Source organism: Agelaius tricolor, unplaced genomic scaffold, assembly GCF_023055355.1.
Source record: "Agelaius tricolor isolate 1412-34295 unplaced genomic scaffold, bAgeTri1.0.p SCAF_25, whole genome shotgun sequence".
NCBI lineage: Eukaryota > Metazoa > Chordata > Aves > Passeriformes > Icteridae > Agelaius > Agelaius tricolor.
The window spans coordinates 325930-337944 of record NW_027269285.1 but is presented as its reverse complement, the minus strand read 5'-3'; the positions used below and the strand labels follow the sequence as shown (position 1 = coordinate 337944).

General features: G+C 56.3%; 1 protein-coding gene across 27 annotated transcripts in view; it reads left to right on the top strand.

Annotated features, from left to right (window-relative positions):
* RAP1GAP2 (RAP1 GTPase activating protein 2) overlaps positions 1-12015 on the top strand; it is a 55775-nt gene that overhangs the window by 37991 nt on the left and 5769 nt on the right. For 19 of the 27 annotated variants that reach the window (XM_071447822.1, XM_071447821.1, XM_071447820.1 and 16 more), the window contains 18 exons: positions 1201-1236; positions 1441-1485; positions 1914-1946; positions 2272-2481; positions 2883-2986; positions 3468-3546; positions 3917-3970; positions 4217-4300; positions 5168-5268; positions 5901-6030; positions 6225-6380; positions 6858-6929; positions 7330-7416; positions 7629-7763; positions 10370-10507; positions 10600-10718; positions 10850-10963; positions 11426-11543. In XM_071447822.1, coding sequence (XP_071303923.1) covers positions 1201-1236; positions 1441-1485; positions 1914-1946; positions 2272-2481; positions 2883-2986; positions 3468-3546; positions 3917-3970; positions 4217-4300; positions 5168-5268; positions 5901-6030; positions 6225-6380; positions 6858-6929; positions 7330-7416; positions 7629-7763; positions 10370-10507; positions 10600-10718; positions 10850-10963; positions 11426-11543 — 1815 coding nt within the window. The remainder of the gene's footprint in view (positions 1-1200; positions 1237-1440; positions 1486-1913; positions 1947-2271; positions 2482-2882; positions 2987-3467; positions 3547-3916; positions 3971-4216; positions 4301-5167; positions 5269-5900; positions 6031-6224; positions 6381-6857; positions 6930-7329; positions 7417-7628; positions 7764-10369; positions 10508-10599; positions 10719-10849; positions 10964-11425; positions 11544-12015) is intronic. The other 8 variants (XM_071447826.1, XM_071447816.1, XM_071447838.1 and 5 more) reach the window with 4 other exon arrangements.

Here is a 12015-nt window from a genome sequence, read left to right as displayed (position 1 = left end):
TCCCTCGGGTGTGTTAGGTGAGGAGGGGCATGGTCTAAAGCTGGAAACAGCCAGGTTGTGTCCGAGGCACAGCTGCCCCACCTGTGCTGGCAGCCACAGACTGCTCGTGCTGTAAACCCGACCTTTGCTCACCACAAATAATAAAAGAAAAAATGTCTCTCAGACTTTTCCTTTGATTTTCATTTCTTCATCCTCTCCTCTGTTTTTTCCTTTTTTTTTTTTTTTTTGTCTTTTGAGAAATTCAGTCTATTCTAAGGGCTCACTAAAAATCATCCCCCTTGCCTTTCCCCTTGTTACCATGACCCCTTTTTTTGGCCCCAAATCACGCATGACCCTCCCGCGAACCGTTTCTGGCGGCCGGTGGGACGGGAGCTGCTGCTCCCGCTTTTCCCTGGCCCCTGGGGCTGGCGGCACCGCCGTGGCCCGGCCGCTCCTGGTCCGCACCGGGAGCAGCCCCGGCCCGGTGAAAGGAGGGCAGAGAGAAGGGACGGGGCGGGGGCGGCGCGCCTCCAGAAAAGCCGGAGTGCCGCATTCACAGCCGCAGCTTGGCCGGGGAGTTTGTTTGTGCGTACCTGACGGCAGCAGGAGCTGGGAGGGGGATCAGGACTGTCCGGGCAGCCCGGCTGCTGGGGTGCGCTGCGGGAGGGGCAGCTCAGGTGGATGGGAGCGGGGTTACCTGCAGCTCCCGAGGCAGAGCCGGCAGCGGGGTGCGTGGGCTCAGCCCGCCCTGGTGTGGGTTCTTGTCCCTGAGCCCTCCCCGTGTCACCCAGGGCGCGGGGCCACCCGCCCTGTGTGTGGCTCCTGCCCCGGCACTCCCGAGCCAGGCAGCACAACAGGGATTCCAATAGAGCGGCTCAGTAATCTCTTCAGTTCCTGTGGCAAGGGGGATTAACCCTGCACGGGGCAACCCAGCACCACAGGCAGCGGCTTTGCCAATGCTGCTGTGATTGTGAAAATAAATGAGTCAAGACCCCTGATCAAACGTGCTCAAAGCTCGGCATTTCTGGGGGTCGAGGGCTTCTGGCAAGGGCAGCTGCAGCAAGGATGGGGCTGGATGGGAATCCCAGCTGCCTGGTCACATTCAGGGAGCAGGACAAGTGCTCAGGGTGGGGGTCCAGTGTCCCTGCTGTCATGTGGCTTGGACTGGCTTGCTTTGTGTCTGCTTTTATCGAACAGTCGATTTCCTTCTTTTCTTTTCAGTCGGCAGAATTCTTTGAAATGCTGGAAAAAATGCAGGTGAGCAGCAGTGTGCATGCCAGTAACTCGGGATATTTGCCCCAGCACAGCCCCTGAGGGCAGAGGGCCTGTCCCAGGAACAGACCTCACCTTCCAGCCACTTGGGTTGGAGTGATCTCCATGTAGCAAAATACCCTCATGTTGGTGGACTGACCCCCTGTGTGGGTAAAAGCATCTAAAATGCATTCATTTTGTTCCAAACAGGCACCAAAACTGGAAGAACAGAGGTCTGGAAGTCAAAAACACAAGGTTGGTTGATTTTTGTTTCTTGGGGGCATCTCTTCGAGTGTCCCCCCCATCTCAGAGGTTTATTGTGATTGTCAAAGACAGTCACTCAAAGGGCTGGAAAGGATTTGGATGTTATCTAAAAGCAAGGCACTGATTGAATTGCAGAGATGGGAGCATGGTGCCTGTAAATCCCTAATCCAGCTTTATGCCCAGCCCAGTGCATTTCAGCTCCCAGCTGTGCAAAAGGGTTGGGGTTTGCCACTGCACTGGCAAGTTGCACCAGTGGAGGAACTCCCTTTAGGCAGGGCTTAGCCTGCATTGGTGCCTTCCTGCAAGGGACCAGCAGGTGCTGGAGGCACTCCCTGGCTTGGGTGGGGCAGGGCTGGCGTTTTAGGGGACAGCTGGGGAGAGCAGATGGTCATGGATGATGTTTTGGTTCCTTTTTCCAGGAAGACTACATCCCATACCCCAGCATCGATGAGGTGGGTGCCCTGAACCCCCTGAGCACCTTCTGGTGAATGCCTTTCCAAAACTGCTGAGGGCAGAGGAATTGGTGGAGACTGTTTCTGAGAGGAGCTACATAAAGCATGTTTCTCCTCCCTACCTTTGTGGTTTTTGGCTTTTCCTCAGTAGCATGTGCCCTCTTCTGTGACAGAGAAGAGGTTTCAGAGAGGGGCTGGACTTGTCTCTCCTGGTGGCAGGGCTGGGGTCTGCTGCAGTAGAGGGGCAAAACATGGAGCAATGAGCTCTGCATCCCACACCCACACCCCAGTCTTGCCTGATTCCTTGTGGCACATGTCTCTGCAGATCCTGGAGAAGGGTAGCCCATACCCACTGATCATCCTGCCCCAGTTTGGGGGGTACTGGATAGAAGACCCAGAAAACCTTGGCACGCCCACCTCATCTGACAGCAGCATCTGCGAGGAGGAGGAGGAAAACCTCAGTCCCAGCACCTATGGCTACAAGCTGGAGTGCAAGGGAGAGGCCAGAGCCTACCGCAAGCATTTCCTGGGGAAGGTCGGTTCCTCCACCCCACGGGGCTCAAACCTTTGGCCAAGAAAATTCTCCAGTTGAGAGAAAAATGGGCGAGTTTTACAGTTTCCCTCTTTGCAGGGAATGGAGCACTGGTGGGTTCCCAGCACGGCAGTGATGGCCGCACATGTGGCTTTGCCCCTGGCCCCACGGGCACAGGTCTCCTGGGACACCAGTGAGGGTGTTGGCTCTGAGCCTCCTGCCCCGGGGACCTGGGCTCAACCAGACATGGGGCAGCCCCTGCCCTGTTGCTCACAGCCCTGCTGTGGCAAGGGGCTGCAGGGCGAGTGGTGGGAGGGTGTGGGGTAGCAGGTGAGTGTCCAGGCAGTGTCCTTGCCATCAGAGAGTTGCTTCCCGGCTGCTAACATGCTGTTTTCTATTTTTAGGATCATTTAAATTTCTACTGTACAGCCAGCAGCCTTGGAAATCTGATCCTTTCTGTTAAATGCGAGGAGACAGATGGCACAGAATATTTAAGGGTTATACTCAGGTACAGAAAAAAAAAAAAATCTTTGTTTAACAAAATATTCTCTCTTTGGGAGTCCCTGGTTCTGTTTCTACAGCAGGTGCTTGAGCTGGACGGGCAGCATGTGGAGGGGGTCTGGGTGGGATGGGAGGCAGCATCCCTGTGTTTCTGTGCTGGGACTGCCTAAACCTGATTGTGAATGTGCCACTTTGATCTGTCACTAAACCTGCTGGAACTGAACATAAACTTCTGTGGGTTTAATCCTCCCTGGGATAACACCAGTCACTTCTCTCACCATCCCTCCATAAGCTGACAGGACCCAGCATGTCTGAACCATTGTGTCATTTCCCTCAAACTATGAATATTTTAAGAGATGAGAAGACAAATCGAGCCTTTGCTCACTAACCAGGCCCAACAAATGCAGCACAACTGTGTTTCCCAACAGCGGCTGTTGCTTTGCTGTAGACACTCTCTGACATCTGTCTGCTCATTGTTTCTTTGCTAGGTCCAAAGTGAAGACATTGCATGAAAGGATCCCATTGGCAGGATTCAGCAAACTCCCGAGTATCCCCCAGATTGCAAAGGTGAATTGCCTGCCTTGGCTGGAGCTCGTGCAGCAAGGCCTGTGCCAGTGCACATCAGGCAGTGCTGGGCAGTGCTGGGCAGCAGTGCCTGGGCTCTCAGGTCAAGGGGTGCTTGGGTGGTGCTGTGGCTTGCCCTGCTGCTGTTTTCCTGCAAGGAGAGCAAGTGCCTCTCCTTTGACATGGAGGGACCTGGGACCTGGCTTGCTGCATCCTCAGCTGGGGCCAGCCAGGCCATGGGGCGTCCCAATGAGAGGATGTGAAGTGGGAAGCTCCTGCTATTGGAGGCTGTATTTGGCTTCTTTATAAGACATTCATGGCTGAAGTTCTGGCCCAGGACCTGGCACTGACTGTTCTTTCCCCTTGCCCACAGGCCTTCTGTGACGATGCCTCTGGGCTGAAATTTAACCCGGTTCTCTACCCCAAGGTGAGGTAACTTGCCCAAGTTGGTTGTGTGTTCTGCAGGGACATGAGAACCACACCCAGGGCCACTGTTGAAAACTTTTAGCCTAATTATGTGGGAATTTGGCTTCTTTTCCCCTTCCACTCCCCTGATGCTGCCCAGTGGTTGTTGTACCCTGCTGCAGCTCTGGTGGGCTCTCCTCACCCCTCTCCATGGATCTTTTGGCCATCACATTTTGAACCACTGAATTGGCATTTTGCTTTCCTGCAGGCATCCCAGATGATAGTGTCTTATGATGAGCATGAGGTCAACAACACGTTCAAGTTTGGTGTGATCTATCAGAAGTTCAGGCAGGTGAGCTGTCCCCATGCTGCTTTCATGGAGCGTGTCCCAGTGATCCCAGAGATCCACGTTTCACGAGCACAGGCTCAACTCTGACCTTAATTCTGCCATGTGCAGCACCTCGTGGCACTGTCTGTCCTCATTGACTGTGTTTCTCTTTGCTCGGATGTTTTCCCCACTCATTAAAAAATTATATGACTGAAAAGTCTCAGTATGGAAATCAGCCCACAAGCTGCTGTAGGGAAAAGCGGATGTGAAAATGGATTTTAGCAGGCGTGGTATTTTAATCAGATATATGTTTAGACAGCTAAGCAGCTACGTTTGTCTGGAGGGACTGTGGGCTCTGAAGAGAGGCGCTTGCTGAAAGTGCTGTCATTAGCAGGGGGACTCTGGATGGGGAGTGCAGAACTCAGCCTCAGAACTCACTGAAAATTACTCTGACAGGCACTCTACATATTGCATTTTGGGTTGGATTGAGTGACTCATGTAAGGCTGTAATTAGGGTTTCATTGTTTTGAAATACAGCAAGCAGGAGATGATTAGGGATTTTTCAACAGAGGATTCACTTCTGGTTTGGTATTTCCTGGATATTATCCTAAGGCTCCTGCTGGGGCTCAGAGGAGGCTCTCAGCAGCTTTGCCCTGGACTGTGCTGGGTGCTGAGTGGGCTGTGCAGCTCAGGATGGTGCTGGTGGCTGGTGGGGAATGTGCTGGTGCCAGCTGGGGAGCAGGGGTGGGGAGCAGCCTGTGGCTGTGCAGGACACCATGGAACAAGGTGCTGGTCAGGCCCCAGGGACGCCGTGGGTGGAGCTGGAGGTGGCAGGGGATTGGACAGGCAGGGAAATTGGGGCTGTCAGCAGATGCACCCTGTGTTTTGTAGACACAAGAGGAGGAGCTGTTTGGCAATAATGAAGAGAGCACTGCCTTCAAGAACTTCTTAAATTTTCTGGGAGACACCATAACTCTCCAGGACTTCAAAGGGTAAGTTAAATAAAAAGGATGATTTTACAAATACATTAACAAGAGACCATGTCATATGTAAAAATATCTACGTGTGAGAACAGAAGTCATCTCGCTCTTGAGCGGGATGTGCGGAGCAGAAGCAAATATAGTTTTGGCTTGTTTTTCAAGGCTGGGGGAGTTAAAAAAAAATTGGAGCTGCCAAGAGAGAAAAATTTCTTTTCCTGCAGCTTTGAGGTTGTGATAAAATCTGGCTATATTCAGCCATAGATGGAAGGCAGTCTGTGGAAATGTGCTGTGCCCGGTGTCGCGGCTCAGCCGCGGGTGCCTCCGGGGCAGTCCCTGCAGCAGCCACAGTGCAGGCAGAGACCCCCACTGCTGGTGAGGGGTGGTGAGGCCATGGCTTGGCCCATGGCTGTGGTCAGCCCTGCTGACTAGCCCTGCTGGTGTGCAGCCTGTATTTCAGGCTGGTGACAGCGATGGCTGGTTACAGCACATGACGCACGGTTTGTTCTTTCCCATTTGCTCGCTGCTAGATAAAGATAAATGAGCTGGGCTGTTCATCAGCCTGTCCCCTGACAGCCGCTGGTGCTCTCTGTGAAGCTTTCAATTAACATCTCTTCGTTTCTCTCCGCCTTTCCCTTGATCTCCAGTTTTCGAGGAGGCCTGGATGTCAGCCATGGGCAGACGGGAGTGGAGTCTGTGTACACGGTGTTCAGGGACAGGGAGATAATGTTTCATGTCTCCACCAAGCTGCCTTTTACCGAAGGAGATACACAACAAGTACGAGAGATGTGGTTGCTTGCTCAGAGGGGTCTGAGTGGGGATGCCCTGACGCTGCCCATTGCCGTGGGCCCTGCTGAGCCCTGGCCCCGTGGGATGGGGCTGCTTGGCTCCCCAGCACGGGACTGGCACTTGCTGCTGCTGGGGCAGAGCTGCCTGATTTTACTGACCCAATGTTCTCCCTGCTGGTTTAGCTCCAGAGGAAGAGGCACATTGGCAACGACATAGTGGCAATTATCTTCCAAGAGGAGAACACGCCATTCGTGCCAGACATGATTGCCTCCAACTTCCTGCACGCCTACATCGTGGTGCAGGTGGAGAACCCCGAGGCAGACAATGCAGCATACAAGGTGAGGGCAGTCCCACTGTCACCCACCCAGTTTTGCTTCGGCATCTTTTGAGGAGGGCATGGAGTGACAGGACGAGGGGGAATGGCTTCCCACTTGCAAAGGTAGGGTTAGATTAGAGATTAGGAGGAAATTCTTCCCTCTGAGGGTGGTGAGCCCTGGCACAGGCTGCCCAGGGCACTTACCCTGTGCTCAGTGATGCAGTCAGTGTTAGGCCTGGTGGGGACTTGTACCTGAGTGCTGAGCACACACACGTGTGCACACAGGTGGTTATGTATGCACTGTGACAGAATGTGTGTGTACACAGACAGCAGTACATGAAATACATGTTTGTAAAACAGCTCATTTGTTAAAGAGTTTTGATGATCCTCAGCATTTGAATGTGCCTTGGAACAGTCTGACATATCACCTGGGTGTAGGTGGCATAAACCCTGTTATCCTGCTGCACCCGTGGGAATAACACGTCTCTTGACTCCTCAGGTGTCAGTCACAGCCCGGGAAGACGTTCCCTCCTTCGGCCCACCCCTGCCGAGCCCGCCGGTGTTCCAGAAGGTAGGGACTGGCACGGAAGTGTGTTCCAAGCTGTAGAAATGTAGATGTGCGTGTCCGAGGTGTTTCCAAGCACGCTGGCTTGGGGAAAACAGGACTGCTGGAATTGGCCTGCGTTAATTTTGGTTTCCATTGGGGCCTCTGGTGTTTATGGCAGGGTGAGTGGCCGTGCACCACAGCATGGCATTACTTGAGCAAGGCAGCAGCAGCAGCTCTGGTGCTGGGGCACTGTGTTGGTGCAGGCAAGCACCTCAAACCCACCGGGGTTTCCACCAGTGCTTCCACACCTGGAGGCACTGCCAGGTGCTGTGAGCTTGGGTTTTGGGTTGGTACAGCTGTGCTACCAGAGACACAGAGACTCCTAAACTGGAGGGTGTTTTCTGCCTCGGTTCTGTCCCCGCAGAGCCCCGAGTTCAGGGAGTTCCTGCTGACCAAGCTCATCAATGCTGAGAACGCCTGCTGCAAGTCCGACAAGTTTGCCAAGCTGGAGGTAACACTGCCCACGTGTCCCTGCCTGGAGCAGCTCTGGGCAGCTGTCCCACCCCTCCTCAAAGCCGCCTTTCCCTGCTGAGCTGGGTCAGTGCTCGCAGGGACGAGAGCGTGGTGCCTGTGGGTGGCTGTCACCTCGAGAGGACGGGCTGGGGCCATGGGGCAGTGCCGCTGCTCCTCCCAGAGCCCTGGCTGAGCCCTGGCTCTCCCCAGGACCGCACACGGGCTGCCCTGCTGGACAACCTGCACGACGAGCTGCACGGGCACACGCAGACCATGCTGGGGCTGGGGCCCGAGGAGGACAAGCTGGAGAATGGGGGTCACGGAGGCTTCCTGGAGTCTTTCAAGGTAAAGCCCTGCCCTTGCCAGCAGCAGAGCTAAAAGGCACCTGGGGTTGGCAGAGTGCACGCTGGGGGACAAGAGATGTCCCCTGAGGGTAGGGTGGCAAGAGGAGGTGGGGGCTGCTGCCACCACTGCCTGCTCAGCCTGCCAAGTGCCCGAGCTGGTCCCAGTGGGAGCAAGCAAAAGCTGGCATGTTTGCATTGTTGGTGAGCGTCCCCGTTGGAGTGACTTCTCCAGAGCTCCTGAGCACCTCTCTACCACTGTGCTGCAGCATTTTGTGTCCCCAGAGGGGTCTCAGTTCAGGCCCCTGCCACAGAGTGTGCCTGTAGCTGGGCTCTGCTGTGGCAGGACGTGTCCTGCTCGTGTTCTGGCTGCCGGCTGGCGCTGCTGTGGGACAGGGATCAGGAGGGGGGCCTGGGGCAGCTGCCACAGCAAGCAGGTGGGGGTGGTGGTCATCGTGCTTGAAACAGAAATAACGTGCTGGGTGTGGAGTGGGAAGGGGTGCTGAGTGTGCCAGGGAGACTGGGTGAGTGGGAGGGAAAGCAGGTGATGTGGGCTGGAGGAAAAGGAGTGGGTAAAGTGCTGTGGAGGAAACTCTGAGCAGCCACTGGCAGCAGGGACACCCCTGGAGATGGAGGGGCTGCACCTGGGTGTGAGGGTGTGAGCCACTGCCAGGTGCCTGTGGTGCAGCTGCCCTGCAGCACGAAGGGTCTGGCGCTGGGTGGCTGCCACTGGCTGGGCAGGGGCCTGTCCTGGCTGGGCCTGCTGGGACAGTTCCTGCCGTTATCTCAGGCATGGCTCTTTCTGTAGCACAGAGAAGTGAGATGGTGAATGAGCCACCTCCTCCTGCACCCGGAGGATGGGACTGGGGAGGAGGGTGCACAGCGCCCCAGACCCTGCTGCAGAGGCTCAGATGTGTCTGTTCCAGTGTGAGACGTGTAGGAAGGGCACAGTCAGTCATACATCGCAGCGTTCATGTCAGGTCTCAACGCTGAGGTTGAGCAGGGATGTTCTGGCCCGCTCTGTGTGTGTGAGGAGACAGACCGTGCTCTCTCGGCATTGCAGGGAGTGCTGGGCTGGGAGGTGAGCCCCATGGTCCGTGTGGGGCGCCTCGTGCCCGCGCTGCTGGGCTGCCTGCTGGCTCACATCCTGCACCGCGTGCTCTGGGAGTGATGGGGAGCACACACGGGGAAGGGCGGCTGCAGGGCGCACACCCGTGCCCATCACAAAGGCTGCAGGGCGCACACCTGTCCCCATGGTAAAAAGGGGGGCTGCAGGGCTCACACCTGGTCCCCACTGTACCTTTTTGCCCGCTGCCTTGCACCTACGACCCAGCCTACAGAACCATCCCCTTGGCCAGGGGACCAGTTCTCAGTGGTGAGCAGAGCTCAATTCTGCTGGGCTCTGAGTGAGTGAGAGGTGCCTTTGCCTCTTGTGTGGGGAAAGGAGCCACTCCTCAGGGCTGGGGTGTTGGGGAACCCTGCAGAGTTCCACAGCCCTGGACAGGAGCCTGCAGAGTGGGAGTGCCTGTGGCTGCTGCTTTGCAGCAAAGCAACTGATCACTTTTACCTAAGAACAACTTCTAATTGTATGTCAATGCTGCTGACCCCAATAAATTCAGTCTGATGGACTCTTGCCTGATGTTCATTATTGGCTGGGCAGGAGGGGCTGCTGGGGCTGTGGTCTGCAGCACTGGAGGCTTGGTGAGAGCTCAGGGCTGCAGTTCCTCTCACCCTGTGCAGGTCCACCTGTGGCTCCATGAGCCCCAGAGCCAGCAGCAAACAGCCTGCATGCTGCAGATGCAGTGCTGGCACCCAGGGAATTTGGCCTGCCATGGCTCATTTGCCCTTTAGCCTGGGCTGGGGTTCAGGGGCTGGAGGAGCCATGGCTGAGGGAATAGCTGAGAGGAGAATGGAGAAGGTTGCTGATGTGAGGAGTGAGGGAAGGGACGTGGAGAAATGAAGATCCACGGGAGCAGGGAGAGCCTGTGGCTGCTGTGAGGCCAGTGCTGCACAGTTCACCTCCAGTCCCTTCCAGAGGTGGATAAACCAAACCAGAAGCCACAGCAGGGGTTCAGGCTAAATGTATTCTCAGGCAGCAGCTTGCTGAAGAGCAGAAGCGCTTTTATGTGGCTGTGAAGCCTCCAGCTCAGGGGCTGTTTTGGGCAGGCTGGAGAGGTGCAGGAGAGGTGCAAGAAAAGCAGGAGAGGATCTGTTCTCTCTGAGTCCAGGCAGACTTGTGGAGGGTATGCACACAAACATGGCTTATGGCTTGGCTGTGGTCCCCATTCCTGCCAAGGGGTCTGCGAGGTTGGCCAGGGCTTGGGGCTTGTGTCTGTATCTCCTGGTCCCAGAGATGGAGTCCTTGATATCACAGAGCAATGGGGGAAAATCTGATCCTGTGGTGGCTGTGGGGCTCCCCAGGGGAGCCGTGCTTAGCTGCACCTGCCAGGGCTGCTGTCACGAGTTGTGCTGCTGCTGGGGTGTGCTTGCTCTCGGGGAGGCACAGACAGGTGGCTCTCCCTGGTGCCTGGGGAGCACCTGAAGCTGGGGAGGAGTTCTGGGGACAGCAGCCCGCTGGGTGGTGATGACCTGCTGTCCCCTCTGGCACAGAGAGCCATCCGGGTGCGCAGCCACTCCATGGAGACCATGGTGGGCAGCCAGAAGAAGCACCATGGCAGTGGCATCCCCGGCAGCCTCAGTGGGGGCATTGCCCACAACAGCGGCGAGGTGACCAAGACCACCTTCTCGGTGAGCATGTCCACATGTCCCTCTGTCCCTGCCTCTTCCCACCCCTCCTCAGCCCGACAGGCTCTCAGGCCCAGGCTGTTCTCTGCTCCCAGCCCCCTGTCCCAGCAGTTGCTGCCAAGAACCAGTCCAGGAGCCCCATCAAGCGCCGCTCAGGGCTGTTCCCTCGCCTGCACACGACATCGGAGAGCCAGGCGGAGAGCAGGACAAGGTGGTGAGTTTGTGGTGGTGCCTGTAGAGCCTCTGCCTCTCTCACAGTTTATAGTTGGTGTCAGGTAGTACAATTTGACCATCCTTTTAAAGTCTCTTGTATAACTCATGCAACTTGTCTCTTTGTGCCCTCAGTGACAGTGTTTCTGGAGCCCAGAAGACACCAGATTTGGGACATTCTTCCCAAGAGATGAAATCTGAAACCTCATCCAACCCCAGCTCCCCTGAAATATGCCCCAACAAAGACAGGTGAGCCAGGAGGAGCCCATCCTCCTTCCCCCACAGCTCAGCAGACACCAAGGAATTTGTCAAACAAAACCATATCTAAATTTCACTGTAAATAAGTTTGATATTAAGAGAGAAAAGATTCTGGTGATTCTTGAGCCCAGCTCCTTTTTGGTCTTACAAAGAAGAGCAAAGAGCAGCATTAGAGCGAGGTTGCCCGAATCCTCAGGACGTGGAAGGCGGCTGTGCCTGTTCCTCCCTGCCGAGGCGAAGTCAGCTCCACCTAGGGTTTCCTGCTGGGCACCCACCCCGTGCCCTGTGCCACGCCTTTGGAAGTGGTTATGTGCTGAAGCACCCCAAAAGGTTCATTCCTACGGCAGCACTGTGCTCCGGGGGTGTGCAGGAGGGCCTGTCCCCGTCCCAGTCCCAGGGACACGCTGCCCTGGTGACAGCCACGCGCCCTTCCTTCGTTCCGCCTCTCTCTAGGCCTTTTATCAAGCTGAAAGAGAACGGGCGGTCGAACATCTCCCGTTCCTCCTCCAGCACCAGCAGCTTCAGCAGCACGGCGGGGGAGAGCGAGACCCTGGAGGAGTACGACAGCGTGGTAGGTACCAAACCCTCCCCGTGGCACAAAATCCCCACTCCCCTGGGCTCCCTGCTGCCTCCAGACCTCTGGGCTCTGAGGGGGACAAGTGCCTGCCAGCCCCCAGGTGCCTCCTCACTGCTGAGGTGGAGAGGCTCAACCATCCCAGGCTGTGGGAGGAGCAGGGGTGCTGTGCCTGGGGGGACTCGGGGTGTTGTGGCTGCCCCATCCCTGGAGGTGTCTGAGGCCAGGTTGGACAGGGCTGGGAGCAGGCTGGTCCGGTGGAAGGTGTCGCTGCCCATGGCAGGGAGGGTCTGATTAGATGGTCTTTAAGGTCCCTTCCAAACCAAGAACCCAAACCAGCCTGTGATTCCGTGGCACCCCAGCGAGCCTTGGAATGCCCTGGGCGCTGCTCGCTCTGTCCAGGCCAGTATTTGCAGTGGGCCCGGGTGCAGTGGGGCATTGGCAGGGTGTGGGGGAAGGCCTGTGTGCA